General features: G+C 39.3%; 1 protein-coding gene across 2 annotated transcripts in view; it reads left to right on the top strand.

Moving 5' to 3' along the window:
* Window positions 1-17,476, top strand: part of LOC102228385 (nuclear receptor ROR-alpha-like) — a 49,340-nt gene that overhangs the window by 22,538 nt on the left and 9,326 nt on the right. Inside the window, exons 2-3 of one of the 2 annotated variants that reach the window (XM_014472152.2) lie at window positions 5,260-5,292; window positions 15,375-15,460. In XM_014472152.2, the coding sequence (XP_014327638.1) occupies window positions 5,260-5,292; window positions 15,375-15,460 (119 nt within the window). Of the gene's footprint in view, window positions 1-5,259; window positions 5,293-6,107; window positions 6,282-15,374; window positions 15,461-17,476 lie in introns of those variants that run through there. The other variant, XM_023332711.1, reaches the window with a different exon arrangement.

Here is a 17,476-nt window from a genome sequence, read left to right as displayed (position 1 = left end):
TGTTAGTGTTGGCTAGATATAAGGTCTGTTTACCTGTGACACCTGACGGAAAAAAGTGTAACTAACCCCGCCCCCTAAAGTGGGCGGGGCTAAGAGACACTGAGGGGCGTGTCTAAGTGTGGGGATGAGAGGAGGGGCTAAGATGGGGCAAAAGAAACTTTGTTGCTGTCATAGTTGTAGCATTTCCTCATGAACTACTGGTTTTATGTATTTCAGTTAACAAAAATGTTTTCTTGATCTCAGTTTTCGTTGTTAGATTTTGTTACCGACCTGAAGATCAGATGTGAGGCAGTAGGTTCAGTAGCAAACAGAGTTTGTGCCTCAGAGTAAATCAGTGAAGCTCTGCTCCAGCGAGTCACTGAAAGTTCAATCATATCCGTTTGTCTAATCCATAAATCTGCTTTTATCACCTCCATCTTAAATCCGCAGCTCATCCGACGCTGCAGGCAGCCAGAGGACGGCCGCTTCTCCGCTTTTCCTCCTCCTGCGCTGAGCTCCCTGATGAGCGGCGGGGAAATGACTTTGGCGGCTGCTGCTAATGCCTTATAATTGGCACGAGGAGACGCTCGCTCCGAACAATTACGAGCCGCTGGATCTCCAAGCTCCGCTGGGGGAGTCGGGGACGGGTCGCTGTCATGTTGGGAGCTTCAGCCTGCAGTGTTGTACATATTTAGGAGCTTTGAAACAGGCGCAGGGAGGCAACTGCTGCCTGAAGGCGTCGCATTCAGGAGGTTTTCCTCACATCAACTGGCAAACAGCAGCTCAGGATTCACCGTAACCTTCATTTCAATTCAAATGTTTCAGATTTTCACCATTTTCAACAAAGTTCGTATTTGTTTGATTAATTTGAGACTTTTTCCTCCCCTACCTTAAAAAAACATCCAGTCGTTTTTTGGCAATAAGTTCATGTTTTTTTGGTGTTTGGAAAATGAGGCGTTTCAAAACTCTCCCGATTGTTTGGTCAAATTCCGCTGTTACCTAGCAACCCAAGCAGGGATCCGCCTGTTGCCTAGCAACCCAACCAGAGCTCCATCTGGTGCTGATGGTTTTCCATCACTGTGACAAATTTTGCTGGACGATAAGTTGTGCCAGAAGTTATTGCGGTAAAAGATGATATCGTTGTTTTGAGATCATTTTCAGTTACTATAATATTGATGCAAGAACACATCCTCAAAGGTCAATAAACTTTAATTTCTAATGAACATGCAACACCAGAGCTGGGAGACATTTGAAATATCCAAAATATATAACCCAAACAGAAACAACAAATAAAACTAATCATCTGTAAACAAAATAAAAGGTTCTGGTTGAGATCAGAGCACCAGACTGACGACAAGTCAGTAAGTTTAAAACGTGAGAAAACCACAATTTTCTATCCATTCATTCAGTATTTAATAGAGTTGACACAAAATAATGTTACGATTTAATTATGTTTTGTTTATTTCAGAAATTATGAAATGCTGAAAGACAGTCGGCCATCTTGATTGAAGAGAAAAATCTGTTGGTGTTTTTAAGAAAATGGACGCTTATCAATTAATCGTCAATAGGATCAATTAACTTTATATGAACTCATTACTGGATTAGTAGCTTCTCTGATCCAAACCAGTTTTCTTTCATCTGAGGGAAATGGTTTGGGTAAATATTTTATAAAGTGCCTTGAGACAACATGTGATGTGAATCGGCTTTATGTAGATAAACTGAATTGAATGGAAAGTTGGGCCGGATGATTTTTAGTTTTTTAAAGCGTAATGCAGCTTCATCCAGATGCCATTCAGTTTAAGAGGTTCCTTTTGTTTTGCGCTGACTGGTTCAGCATCTTTTAACTCATTATTTATGAAAATATCTGGGTTCTCATTTGAATGCAGCGGAGAAGATGCTCAGCGGCTCGGTTTGTTCAGACATATGAAGTGTTTGTGGTAAAGCCGCTGCTGCAGGCGCAGTTCCCTTCATCTCGGCCGTCCTCCAGCTCTGTTTGTTGAGCTGCAGCTCCATCCATCAGCGCCCGCAGGGAGGTTCTCAGTCTGTCGCCGGCTCCTCGTCTTAAAGCCTCGTCTCTCCGCTGGGGAATCCGGCTGGAAGCAGCTTCCACGTCCCTCATGTCTGCTGCTTTCAGCTCAGCGCCGCCGATGAATTATGGAGGCGAGCGGAACAGAAGCGGCCCGTTACCGAGCGCATTCATCCCGTCTCCTCTTAGTTACTACATGGTTTAATTTTCATTTCAAAGCTTCGTCTTGTCTCAGGTTCTGCACTATCAGCAGAAACCTTAAAAACTGTGAAAAAGGAAACGCATCCTGTCTTCGATTTGCTTTCCTCGTTAAAAAAAGACACAAAGACGGAACAATGGTGTCAAAACTTGAGTGGAACAGCCGAGTGCATCCAGATTCTTACAGGAAACACGCAGAGATGTAAAATCACGAGTGTTGATGGAATGAAATAGGGCTACAACTAACGATTATTTTAGTATGCTACTATTCTAACAATTAATCAATTATTCTGATGATTAATCGATTAATCGTGGCAAAAACAGAAAATCTCACCAAGTACTTTTGCTCTTATTTCTTAACACACTTGAAATATGAGAAAATTAACTTACAAACTGAAGTCATTTTCAGCCAGAAATATGAGTTTGTTTTCAGTCAATAAATCCTGAATGTTGATTAGAAACGTTTTGTTCCATTGGCAGATTATTTTATTTGTAACAATATATTTTCACCATGTTTTTTAGTGAAATAATCTGGCAATGGAACAAGAACTTTTTCATCAATATTAAGGAATTATTGGCTCAAAATAACCTCCTATTATCTTGCTGAGAGAACTAAATATCTTTAGTTTTCTCATAAGATATTTGCACAAATAACTTGACTAAAAATACTTGATTTTGTGCTTTTGCAGTGATCAAAGAGAAACAACAAAGATTTTTCATTTAATCGCAAGATTTTTCAATAATCTGTATAAAACTGATTGAGCTTTAAGAATGTGTTCTTGCATTACCATTGTATTACTTATAAATAAAATCAGAACAACAATATTATCGTTTATCAAGATTCTTTTCTGGGATAATTTATTGTCCAGGAAAATGCGTTATTTTGTCATTCCTAGTCAAAATAAAAACTAGTCTTTATAAATATGTACACATATTTTGTTTTAGAGATTACAAACTGCAGCTTTGAAGGTGGAATAGGTTTGGTAAATATTTAATTCTGTTTAAATGGATCTTTGAGATGACAGGTTGGACTTCCTGTCTGCCTGGTTTGCTGCAGGTCACACGGCTGCAGCGTCTCCTCCGTCCTCGCTCTGCAGCCGTCGCCCCCCTGTGGCTCTAAATGTTCCAGCAGTTAGCTGCAGGTTTTGGTCAGTGTGTCGGGGAGCGAGGCTTTGGGACAGACTGCGCTCTGAGTTTGGGAGGGAAATCTCTTAGCTGCTCCTCGGAGCCGCAGAAGGATGTCGAGCCAATCAAACATTTATTTTTTGTGGTTTTATAACGCTTACCGAAACTGCGCCATGAATTATGATTTATTATTTAAACTTATGCTTAGAACAGTTTGTACAAGCATCTCTGTTTGCAACTCGTGTATCTAATTGAGTTCTTGTCACCAAACATTTGCTGATATCTGCAAAGTCAGTCCAGTTTATGTAGAAAGCTCATTTAAAAACAAAATGGTTGACCAAAGTGCAATAATAAAGACATAGGAGTGAATGATCTGTGCAAATCCTGCTTGGACAAAGTAATCTCTACTTTGACGAGTCTCAAATCTAAGACGGCCATCTTAGATTGGTGGCTGTGGATTTTAAATATGGAGTCAAAGTATGAATATGGAGCTGATATTTACCTGCTGGGCTCCAGATGACCCATTTGAGCAGAATAATATGAGTTCAGTCTTCTGTGATGCGTCCATGAATTAGAAAAGATGGGGAAACAAATTAGATTGGCAAAATATTTTCAAACAGTCACACAAATATTTTCTTAAAGGGGCAGTACTGTGTTTTTATAGCATAATCAATTAGCTATGTTACCTTCAGCTGTTCTGAAAATGCTACATATATCAAATATGACTTAAAAGTAATTAGACTTCTTAAATTAACATCTTGAAATTGGGCCTCTGTCTCTTTAAGAAACTGCTGCTCGTTCTGAAACTTCACAAAATTATCACAACATGGCTCCTCTATTAGCCTCAGAAGTAGCTCTTATAATGAGCTCAGCAGGTGTTTGCTAATTGCTGTTGGCTAGTTTGAAGGAGCTGAGTGGGGGAGGAGCTGCGCCTCAAAGGCGGGGCTAGGTCCACCCAGGCATTTTGTACAGCTGAATGGTTGCCATGGAGATTAAAGGATTTCTGAAACATTAATGAAAGAATCAAATCAACACTGCAGGAATATTTCTGATGAGGGAAAAACTTTCAAACATTATGTAAAGCTCAAAAACGTTGATTCTACATGATACTTCCCCTTTAAAATGATATAAAGTAACTACAAAGAAACCAAAGTGAGAAAATAGATGTTTGAAGGGCGAGTATCATGGTTTGGGCTGTTCTGTTCCTGAAACGGGGAAGTTCTTCCTCTCGTTCTGCAGCTCGGAGTTGGAAGGATCATCTGCTAACACGAGGCTATGGGATTGTTAGCGTCTCTCTGAGACAGGAAGGGAATGTTTGTGTTTTTTCCAGCAGGATTAATTCTGCCGGACAGTCGGAGAAACAGCAGGCGTTCGCTGCAGAGCGTTTTTCTGCTGATGGAGGTTTTTGTTTTCCAGGTTTAGACTCAGATGATCAATGAAATCAACCGGATCGTTTGTTTTTTTCTGTCTCGGCTGCTGCCTGCGTGACTCTGTGCACCGTGTTCAGGTTTTCCCCTGTGGTGGGACGCAGACTTTACAAGTTTTATCATCAGGAACTGAGGGAGGCTGACTGCTGAGTGAACTCCTGAAAATCTGGTGTAGTTCTACTTTTTTAAGCTTTCAGTTTATCTTCACTACTAATCACAGATAGTTTCGGTTGCGGTGACAAAATGATGAGAAAGTTGCAGCTTCCAGTGGATTTGAGAAGAAATAATTCGTCACATTATCTGGAACTGTGCAATCAGCGTTTTCACATCAGGAGGAAGAATTGCTGTAAAGTCATTCGGCTGGGTTTTTAAATAACTTAATTTACTTTTAAATAAATAAGGCTGGTTTGAATGTTTCAAGATCCAACATCATGCAAATATCCTCCAAATGCTACACAATAACCTGAAATCAAAAATAAGATTCTGTTTATTTCTGTCTTCCAGGTTTGTCAGCAGCTGTGAAGAAGACGCACGCTTGTAAGTTCACTTGTTTTAATATAGAAATATATGGATTTTTTTTCTTTTGCAATTGTATGAAATATTTACGTCTTTTTCTAAGAATACCAAAGATAAAACCATTTTTCAGACATGAACATTGATGTTTATTGAACTTGTTTTACACGGAGAAAGTGGTTCCAAAGAACAATTAGAATTAAAATTAATTTAATCTAGTTCTAATACTGAAAAAAACCTTATGTGGTGCAGAATTAATCGTCAGAATAATTGATTATTACTTTATCTGTTTCCTTTGGTGATAAAAGATATTTTTAAAATGTTTTTTATTCCATTTGTTTTATATATTTGAACCTTACCACAAACACTGACAATATTGGTGTTAAAGTCTTAAAATCTACAAAGTAGAACAAATAAAACAAAAAACAAAAGTTGAATAAATTTAGACATAAATGGGGAAATTATTATTACAGAAAGTTATGGACAACCCTGACCATCTTTGCATTAGACTGTCTTAGGAAAACAGAGTGTCTTCAGTCAGAGGCGTCTTCAGAGTCACAGTTAAACAGACTGCTACAGGAGAGCTTTCCTGCCAACAGCCATCGCTATCTACAATAACTCTATGAAGAATTTGAATTAATATAAGTTATGACAACATTTAATTTCCCTTTGGGATCAATACATTTGTAAATAAAACAATGTGTAACTTTTAGTCTATAGAAATAAAGTTACACGTTTGTATTAAATCTTTGGAATTTTTTGAAAGAGAGAATAAAATGTTGCTTTAGAAACAATGTGGCGCTTTCTCTGATTGGCCCAGAGGCTTGTGGGTGGGGCGTTCAGAACGCCGGGGGCGTGGCCAGTGCGATGACGTCACCGCCACTCGTCCCCTCACGCTGTGCGGAGCAGCCAGAGGATGACAGAGCGGGAGGAGAGCGGCGCGGGTCACACGCAGCTCCCTCCATCAGTCTGGATTGTTCTAAATATGTATTTTGTCATTTCCGCCATGAAAGGTGAGTTGGGCTCCGGCCTCGTCTCTCTGCTGTGGCTGTTTCGGTTTGTTCCTGCGGGGCTGCGCGCCTGTTTGAACCCCGCGGCTGGTTGTTGACAGCGGAGCCCCGCAGCGCGACGCCTCGCTTATTTTGGGAGTCCGACTTTAAAGGAGAGTGTGATGTGAGACGATGCGTGTCGGACATGAATGTTCTGGAAGTGTTTCTCAGACCGGGCTGATTCCAATATGCTCTGAAGTTTTCTGAAAGCTCGTTTTTATCCAGCTGTTTTGGTTGTGACAGAAATCTCACCAACTTCAGATTTATTTTGTGCACCGCTGAAGCCTCTCTGTTAGCGGTGGCGATGTGGACCGTAGTTTGTGATAAAGGTGTGATATCGGTAAAAGTAACGATCTTTTTAACGTCACATAGCAAATTTTGCTGGATGCAGAAGTTATTGTGATGAACAATAACGTTATTGTTTCAAGTTTTATAATGGTAGTAATGCAAAAACACATTCCCAAAGATTAATAAACTTTTAATTCTAATAAATATTTTACACTGGAAGAGGAAGACATTTTAAATATTCCAAATAAATAAACAAACAAATTAAATAAGATGAGTCTTCAAAAAATGACTAGATGAGACTGAAGACTTTTACCATCCAGGTTTTGGTATTAAGATAGAGAAAAGTAAAATGATAAATCATGCAAATGGAAAGTATTGAGCTCCTTTGAATTTATTCATTGATTTATTGATTATTCGTCAGGCCAATGTATGACTGTAAGTGTGTGTCACAGTAATTACAGCCCCACAAACACAAATAATGCCCCTGAAAAACGTTCCCATGTGTAATATACTGTCTTTAGGACACCAGTGTGATTTGTGAGCTGCACATGGTAACTGCATTTATCAATTCATTGGTGTCCAATGAACAAACAGTGGAGAAAATAATCAAACTAACAATCCCGACAATGATGGCAGCTTTGTTTTATTAAATACAGTTAATTGGAATTTACTATGATAAATGATAAAAGAAACAATAAACAGAAGAAGTTGTTTGTATTATTTTGGTGTTTGTTGTTATGTTTTATATGAATAATATCCACCAGTGAACAGAAAAACAGGCTGATGTGTGAGAGTTTCAGCACAAAGGAAGAAACAAACTATGTGAAGTTTGTCCAGGTGTGAGGTGTGTCTTAACTGAATCAACAGAGTTGCATATTTTTTGAAGTGCATCTTGTACCTGTGATGCATTTCTGTCCTTCAGATGGTTTTATTCTGGGAACGTTGTGGTAGTTTGTGGCCTGTAATGAACCGACATGTTTTCAGGTGGTTTTCCTTTGCCTAGTTAGGGAGTGAATATGCAATGAGAGTAAGACATTTACCACTGAAAGCCTCTCAGCTGAACCCCATTTCTTGATTTTGTTTTTTTACTTTTTGTATTTATTATTGAAATAATTTATTTATTCATTTTATTTTTAACAGAACACTGGTATGTGTTTTTACTCTTCATTTTTATTTTTTATGTTATTCATTTATTTTTTAAACAAACACCATTTCTTAAGTTTTTTTTATTTAAGTTACCGTATTTTTCGGACTATAAGCCGCTACCCCCCCCCCCCCCCCCTCCCCCGCCCCCCCGGCTGTGAACCATGTGGCTTGTGGTCCAGTGCACCTTTTGTGTGGATTTTTCTTCAACCACCAGGGGGCTCTTCAGCAGGAAGTGAATCATTAGGAGTCAAAATTGGAAATCAAAGAAGAAAGCGCTCATTTTCGTTTAGAACAAGCTCATGCTAGCAGCAGGCATGATGGAGAAATGTCTTCAAACTCAGACCCCTCATCATGGAGACAACACGAAGAAATTCATATGATGACGCTTTAAGTTGGCGGATATCGATCTGGCAGGACAGATCGATATCCGCTGCACGTAAACTCGGCGTGAACGAGTCCGTGGGAGCGGCTTATATATGCACATTTACAGTTTTTAAAAAAAACTTTGTGGGTGCGGCTTGTAGTGAGGTGCCCTCTATAGTCCGGATAATACGGCATATATTTTAAATTCAGTTTTAAATTGAACCCTACTTTATTTTTCAGTTTTTATTGTTGTTTCTATTATTTTTAATGTTATTCTTTTCATATATATTTATATATCTTAAACCTCACTTATTCTTTTTACTTTTTATTTTATTTTATTACTTAACCAAACCTCACATCATTTATTTATTTTAATTTTATTAATTTGTTTTTGCAACGGAAGCCGTCTTTAGTAAATCTGAAGTATCCCTTGAGGATAAACTAACTTCCTTTTGAAAACCGTTGTGTTTTAGTCAGAGTACGTTGAGTTTTGCTGCTGCAGGTTTTGTTTTGTTCGTCTTTTTGCCGTCCTGTCCAGAGTTTCAGTCTGAGGGAAACGGCAGCAGGAGGCGTTCAGCCAGCTTGTTATGTCAGAGGATTACAACAGCCAGGAGATTATTTAACTGTTACTGGGAGGAAGAGGAGGAAGAGGAAGAGGTGACATCATTTCAGTCTCAACAACTGAAATATGAAAAAAATGTATTTCTAACCTAAGAAATGTCCCCCCTTCAAATTTATCCCTTCATGTTTGGCAATTTTCAATAATAAATAACTGAATAAACGTTTAAAGTGCAAGAAATGAACTGAATAATAAAATAAAGCCACATTTTAATAATATTACCAAAAAAAGCTGATGTTGCCTAAAAACGTGCAGAAGAGCTGATCATTTTCAGGATTTATCCACATCCACATCGGTCTGCAGCTGTTGTTGTTCAGGAATTAGTCGCTGCCGCCCGTATAAATGGGACTGAAATGTTGTCATCCAGGAATTATTCATGGCTTTGCTTCATATGTTCTTGTTTCTTAAGCCTCTTTATTAATTAATCCAGTTTGCTTGTGGTGCGTTCAAGTGCACCCAGAATTTACTGACTTCCATCTTTACTCTGATGTTTTCAGCGGCTCTTGGTTTGCAGTCGTGAGAAAAGACTCGGAAACTGAAGGCAGATTTGAAACAGGAGGCTGTTTTTGTTGTTGTTGCAGGGAAACCGACTCGTTTCAGATCCTCGGCGCCGTCTGCGCAGCCGTCTTTGATCTGAACGTTATTATTTCTTTAGAGCTCAGTTTGAGATAATTTATCCATCAGGGAATCGCTTCGCCCGAGCTTCAGTGTTTCTGGAGTGAGCAGCAGTGGCTGTCGTGAAGTTCTTCCTGCTCATTAGGCTCCACTTAGCGCCGCTATCCTGTTAATTACACTTTCTGCAGCAGCATCCGAGTGCAGCGTCCACAGGGAACAAATTTAAAAGTTCAAGTGTTGGATGCAGAATAAATCGTCTGCTTCAAGCTGCTGCGCTGCAACAGTATCAGTTTACTGGCTTATCAGCCTGCAGGACATCAGATAAAGAAGAAATCTACAAAGGTTCATGAATACAATGATGGGAACAAAATGCTTATTTCAAAAGATTTAAGAGGAAAACAAGCAGCTGATTTTTATGCATTAATTAATTAGTCATCTGCATATAGGTGGATACAATTGAATGCATATGTGAACACCAAGCGGACCAGAGACTTCTTCAAAAGCAGGAAGCAGACTGCAGTGCAGGGCATTCTGGGTAAATACAACCAAAACAAATGTGTTAGCTTAGCGTTAGCGGGAGAAATGTCTTGTGGTCTGATAAAATCTGTCGCCTCCATTTCTGTTTCCATCTGGAAGGAAGTTTTACTCAGTGTCTTCTTCAGAGGTTTTTGGGTCGTTTCCTTCAGTGGTTCTTGGTGCAGCGCCCCCACAGGCCAGGAGGGGAACAGGTTGGTTTGACTCAGAGCAGAGAGAGAGAACCACAGCAGCTGGAGATGGAGCGGATGTTTCGGTTCCAATTGAACCGAGTCTACCAGACTGTCAGGTGGGAAAACATCCTAAAAGGAGAAAAACACTTAAAATTTCCAACCACCTTCCCAAAACGTGACGCCAAAGCATCTTTTACTGCAATGGTCAGAGAAACGGTCAGCAGAGCACAGGTGGAACTGATATAAACCGAATAAGATCTGGAAATGTGCAAAAAAAAAAAAAAACTTGAATAACAGTTTTCATATCTGTTGGTGAAATAATATGATCACTTTGGCAATATTTTGTAAGTGAGACCGAAAATGACTATTTAAAGAAAACAAGAATCAAAATTTTGCAAAATGTTCCTGTGAAAGACTCGACCTGTAAGGTTAACTAATAAACTGTTTCAGAAGTTACTGCTATAATCCATAATGTTGTTGTTTTGAGATCATTTTCAGTAATATAATGGTCATGGAATAACACATTCTCACAGATCGAAGAACTTCAAATTCTAATGAACATTTAACACTGAGACTGGAGGAAATGTCCAAAATAAATACACAAAACTACAGAAACAATAAATAAAATGAATTATGAAATCTCAGCTGAACTAAAGTCTTTCAAAAAAAGGAACTTGTTGAGAAAAAAGGACGAGACTTTTGTTTGTTAGACAGAGAAAAACGATAAATAATGCAAATGGAAATGGCCTGGAAATTATTGAGCTTCTTTTAATTTATCATGCGATTTATTGATTATTGCGACAGGCATACGGACGTTAGAGGAGAATTTTCATAGCTGAGTTTCAAGCTTTTACTTTTTAGACTCAAAGCTTTTATGTTTAATATTGTGGTATAAAACCGTCATGAATGTCGTTTTGCTGCCTCACTTTTAACATTCAGTCAGAACAAAAAGTTCACACCAAACATTTTGATCGACTTTATTTCAATCCCCATCTATAATCCTAATCCTGTAAAACAGCAAGATCTCCTGAGTGGATGCTGGAGGATTCAGCAGTCGATTCTCTGTCGGATGAACAAGCTGCTGCTTCGTCTGCTGGCCGTGTTGGAGCGCCGTGTGTGCCGCCATATGTCCGCCGTTGGAAGGTCCTGACTGGAACTGGCTTCAGCGCGGGAAGAAAAAAGATTCAAAGGATGTTTGGGTCGACGATGCATTGCTTTCAGACAGAGATCTGACCTCCACACCTGTTCAAAGGTGACCTGGCTGTTATGCAGGATAACCTGTACAAAACGTTACTTTTTTTCCCCACAAACTCATTCTTAGAAAACGAGATTTTATTCTGATCAGTTCTGCCTATTTTGAGCTGTTTTAGGGCCTCTGTCACTTTAAATCCAAATGAGCTGCTGCTGGCCACGCCCCCAAACTCAGTGTTTACACTCAGACCTGAAAATGGCTGCAAACAGATGAGCAATTATTCAACTGTGCATCGCAAGTGGTTACAATTAATTTAAAATTTCTTTAATCAAGGACAGCATGTTAAACAATGTTTCATGATAAAAACACAACAGCTGTGGCTGTGGACACAGGCTAATCAGCAAACCCAGTTCTTGGTTGGACCTGTAATAAAAGACACTGAAATAAAGGTTAAACCAATCCGACGCTGAATTTCTGTAACTTTAAACAAGAAAAACATCGAAACACGTTTTAGAGGAAGCAGATTTGTGACGTTACATTTCGGAGGTTTTTGAATCGGCTCGTTTTCCAAGCACCAAAAAGCACCAAAAGCTTGTCTCCAAAAAACAGCTTGATGTTTCTTTTAAGAGCTTCGACTGTTTTTAGAAACAAATGGAAGAACAAAACGTGGATTTTGCATATCAGGTCCCCTTTAATCTGCAGATAAAACTCAGAAAATATATATTTTTTCTCCTGGCTGCAGTCTGGCTCCGTCTCAGATCTCCTCTGAGCAGCAGCCTGGGAAGACTTGATGGAAGAGCGATCTGAGCGGAGGGATGATGAAAACGGGAGCCGGTCCAGCAGCCCGCGCTCAAAGCCATTCAGTAAAACGGCGGCTCTGCGTGCGCCGCTGTTTTACGAGTGCTTTCGCTGCAGATTCAGGAGGAGAACATGAAAGTTTTCAGTTCGGTTGATGGACGGCGCTCTGACGGCTGACGAGTCATTAAAACGAGTTTCCCTTCAGTTTGACTCGTGTAAAAACTCACCAGAGAGGAATCGTACTTTTTCAATCAAAACTCTCAACTACATCAGACAGAGATGTTCTTAGCCTGAATTATGTACAAAAATACAAAGAAACCCTGGAAAGGAATAAATTCATTATTCTAATCACTAGAATACTACAGAAAATACTACAGTAGTTTAGTGTAGAAAGAAATCTTCCAGCTTCCAGTTCCAGGTTTAGATCTCCATTAGCAATTAAAGTTTACTGATCCTTGAGAATGTGTTCTGGCATTATTATTATGGCATTATTACCATTTTATTACTTAAAAATGGTCTAAAAACAACAGTATTATTGTTTACCGCAATAACTTGCAGGACAATTTATCATCCAGTAAATCTTTTTATTGTTACAAGTTTAACTTTTTATGCATTTAATTGTATTTTCAAAATTATTGATCGGTAGAAAAAATAACTAACAATCCTGACAAACAGCATTAACTGGATTTTATCATAACAATAAATCTAAGTTATTATCATAATAAGATATTTATCACGATAAATATCATCTGATAAATGCCCAGCCATATCCCTCATTATTTCAGCTGCAGTAAAATGTGAATAAAAAATGTTTTTGTTTTTCTAAATGCGACCGAACCCAAGGTTATCCTCAGACCCCCACCTTCCTCTCATCAGTTAGACTCCTCTTCCTCTTCGGATGTTTTGTTATCAGCCGGAACAGAGAAAGCAGCGCGGCCTTCAAGGCTCGGCGGCGCCGTCCGAGGGGGAGGCTGCTGGATGCTAGAGCCCAATCAGAGGTCTGCAGCTGTACGTATAAATATCTGCTGCTCCCACATCCACTCTAATTTTAGGCGGAGGCTTTGTTCAACATCTGCTTTGATGTTGAAATGCTGAATTCAGGCGGGATTAACGTTCGGAGAGCTAATTACAGCAGAGAGGAGGCTGCAGCGTCTGAGGCTTCGCCTGCGTTTATGGGGTTTTCATAAATCTGTTCATATTTTTTAAAGTTGGTCTCAGCATCTTCCTTCCACATCTCACCCAGATAACGAGGCTTTGTGCTCTGCAATGATTTTTGGATGGATGTTGACTGCATGAATTTATCACCTGGAGCTGCAAAGTTGTTGTAAAAAGGTTCGAAAGCTCCCACAGCTTAGCACCCAGGAGCAGCAAAAGCCAGGTGGGCGGCTAGCTGGGCCAAAACCCGACCTAGCAGCACTAAAATGACCCCCAGCGCAGGAAAAGGCCCAGAAAACACGAATCAGAAACAGTACCTCCACTATTGCTAAAACGCTTTACAAACATATCTAACTGAAGCTAATGCTAAGATGAAAGCCCAACATGGTGTCTAGCTGAAGCTAATGCTAAGATGAAAGCCCTATACCAACATGGTATCTAGCTGAAGCTAATGCTAAGATGAAAGCGCTATACCAACATGGTATCTAGCTGAAGCTAATGCTAAGATGAAAGCGCTATACCAATATGGTATCTAGCTGAAGCTAATGCTAAGATGAAAGCCCTATACCAACATGGTATCTAGCTGAAGCTAATGCTAAGATGAAAGCGCTATACCAATATGGTATCTAGCTGAAGCTAATGCTACGATGAAAGCCCAACATGGTATCTAGCTGAAGCTAATGCTGCTAAGATGAAAGCGCTATACCAACATGGTATCTAGCCGAAGCTAATGCTAAGATAAAAGTGCTATACCAACATGGTATCTAGCCGAAGCTAATGCTAAGATGAAAGCGCTATACCAATATGGTATCTAGCCGAAGCTAATGCTAAGATGAAAGCGCTATACCAACATGGTATCTAGCTGAAGCTAATGCTAAGATGAAAGCGCTATACCAACATGGTATCTAGCTGAAGCTAATGCTAAGATGAAAGTGCTATACTAACATAGTATCTAGCTGAAGCTAATGTTAAATTGCTATACCAACATGGCATTTAGCAAAAAGCGCTACACAATAATTAGCTCCACTATTAGCGTATTAGCGGCAGCCAGTTGGGCAGTACCGACCCGCTGTGGCAGCCTGGACGCATCAGGACGGGCGGGGCGGCCACAGAACCGTTCCACATGTAACTGTAGACGACATTTTATATCTTTTTAGAGGCAGCATGTTGATCCTCAGATCCAAACTGAATTTCTTAGATCTTTAAAGCAAACATACAAGTTCTGATCCCGGAACGTAAAGTCAGGCTAAAAAGGAGCGTTTGATACGTCAGATGAACCGTTTCTTTGTTGTCTGTGGATGAAAACTTTCCTGTTTGTTGTGTTAATGTTGCTGCGCTCTTACATAACGCCCCTCTGCTTAATATAGCATCTGAGAGGCGAGCCGTCACTCTGAGAGTATAAATACACTCAGGTTGGCTTTGAGCTCTCTGACAGCACTGACACTTTATCAAAACCGTTTGGGTCCTTTATCAGAGAATCAAGGCCTTAAAAGAATGTTTACAGCTTTTCCAGACTAATTATTCTCCCTGTTCTCATATAAAAATACCTCAAAACATGTTGAAATAGTTGGAAATGATGTGAAATGACTACATATAACTTAAACAAAAAGAATTAGAAACAGAGCCGAAGTTTATCACAAAGTATTAAATGATAAAAAAATCACAAGATAAAGTTATAATATTATGAGAATAAAGTCAAAATAAGGCGATAAAGTCATAATAATATGAATTTATTGTTATTTTATTTCATTTTTTTGAGCATGGCCCTAATAATTTGTTGCAGAATTTAAAGTCGGAATGTTTTCGACTAAACCTGTTTTTTTGTTTCCTTGTATGGTTTTTATAAGATTGTAGCTGAAATCTTATTTAAAGATTTCTACCATGAAATGATGAACTTGAAATGAGATTATGTCAAACTTCACTAATTTATACACCAAAGTGTTGTAATTTCTTCCACTCGTGTCTGATTAAAGGAGGAGTGATGCTGTGGGCTTCTCCATTGATTCTTTGGTATTTTCTGTTTATTCAAAAAAGAGAAATAATCATTGATTATTTCTCTTTATCTCTACTGTTTTCAATGTTTCAAACAGGAAACGGCATTCATGTGGACTGTGTTGGATTAACTGTTGGGAGCTTTTTAAAGTTTTTTGTCCCTGACTGTTTCTTTTCTGCAGCTCAGATTGAGATCATCCCCTGTAAGATCTGTGGAGATAAATCCTCAGGGATCCACTATGGCGTCATTACCTGCGAGGGCTGCAAGGTAAGATCCATTTGATCCTGAACCTTTTGCTCTAACTCTTCCTAGATAAATACATAAACATATAATTCCTTAGCGAGTTAAAGATCTTCCTCCTTCCAAAAAAAAAGGATGATCTAATTAAAGTGAAAGCTCTGAAGATAATCCTACGATGCGTTCCCACCAGCCCCGTTCAGTCGCTTTAATCCAACTCCAGTCCGTTTCCTTAGAAAGTCCGGTTCAGATCATAAAAATCAAACCTCGGTCTGGATTCGGTTGAAGTGAACTCTGATTCAGTTTGAATGAAGATGTGAACACCAAGCAGACTAAAGCAGACCACTTCCTGCTTAAAAAGCAGGAAGTGGACTGCAGCGCAGGGCATTCTGGGTAAATACAACCAAAACAAATGTGTTAGCCTACAGCTAATTGGCTCCTGTAATTTACCAAAGAAAAGAGAAATCCTCCAGCCGCTAAAATCTGATGCTACTTCATTTTTATTATATGTAGAAGGAGTGGCGCTCACTATTTGCATTTTTATTGACCAAATAATGTTGCAAATTGGAAATACAAAAATGAATTTGTTTAATAGAAACACACTAATTTTGAAAATATGTTTTTCGATAAAACTTTTTGGATGAAGTGTTTTTTGTCCAACTGTATCAAAATTAGTGTGTTTCGCTAAACTGCAACAGAAACACGAGTCACACGATCAACGACCGGATGTTACTACTGACAGAAACAACAAAGAAGAGGAAGAAGACAGGAAGTGGTCTGAGAATGATGATTTTTAATGACTTATCACGTAAACAAACTTATTTACGTGGGAATAAGTTATGGATTTTTCAACGTTACTGGAATACCGACAAAATTTTGCACTTGTAATGGAAATGCAGCTGGTGTCTTCCTCAGAGATTTTTGGTGTGAATGTGCCTTCAGTGATCTGGCAACAGGTTGCACCTCATCCTCATGGAGAATGGATAAAATAAAATAAAAGAATCAGTCAGGATGCAACTTAGAGGTAAAATATTGCTGCCTCCCCCTCCCACTGCCGCCCTGGGAAACCGCCCCTGCGTCCAGCTAGCTGCTCCTGCTTAGCTTTTGTTTACAGTTTCTGTGAGAATTGGGTCTGAATTGTTAGCAGCTGCAGGCGTTTCCATGTGGATTATCAGTCACAAGGCTTCAGTCACTCTGACAGCTGGAGGCTCATCTAACAATCAGCCACTTCATGGAGGTTTCACTGAAGAGCCATGAAGGCGGAGAGACACGCAAACCCAAACCCAAGATCCAGCTTGAATAATGATCTACTAAGATAAATGTCCTGATTAATTAGTCAGTTGGGTATATTTGGAGACTTTTTACTGATATTTCATTACTTTTAGGCTGTAATTTGATCATGGATGACACCGTCCTCTCATTTTATGGAAACTGTTTAATTCTGCAGATCTTTTATTATCTTAAAGGTGGTATATTATGCTTCCTTGAACAGGTTATTATCGATCTATGGTCTATATAAAACATGTTCACATTTTTAGCACAAAATCATCCTTAGACATGAGATTTGAATCTATTTTGAGCTCCTTTCAGAATGAGCTGTTTTAGGGCATCTGTCACTTTACATCCAAATAAACTGCTGTTGTCCACGCCCCCTCGAACGCAACATCAACATCTCACATACATGTTTGAAAAGCAGAAGTAGAGCCTCCTGCACAACCAACAATAAAGCAGCAAATAGGTTCTGGATGGTAAATCAAAAACAAAACACTAAAACCAGCTGACCAAACATGCTGGAACTCCACCTGGGGTGCTAGGTAACGGGGCTGGGCTTCACTGGGGTTGCTAGGTATCTTGATTGGGCTTCGATGAGGTTGCTAGGTAACGGTGAATGAGGCTTAACAGCCGGCAGGTTTTTGAAATGACTCATTTTCCTGACACCAAACATTCTTAACTTATTGTCAAAAAAACACTGGATGATTTTTTTAAAGTGCTTGGATTGTTTTTGGAAAAGGTAGAGTCCCAAATGGAAGAATAAAAACATCCAAA

This window comes from Xiphophorus maculatus, chromosome 4, assembly GCF_002775205.1.
Source record: "Xiphophorus maculatus strain JP 163 A chromosome 4, X_maculatus-5.0-male, whole genome shotgun sequence".
In the NCBI taxonomy this organism is placed as follows: Eukaryota; Metazoa; Chordata; class Actinopteri; order Cyprinodontiformes; family Poeciliidae; genus Xiphophorus; species Xiphophorus maculatus.
This window is presented reverse-complemented; position numbering and strand designations above follow the sequence as displayed.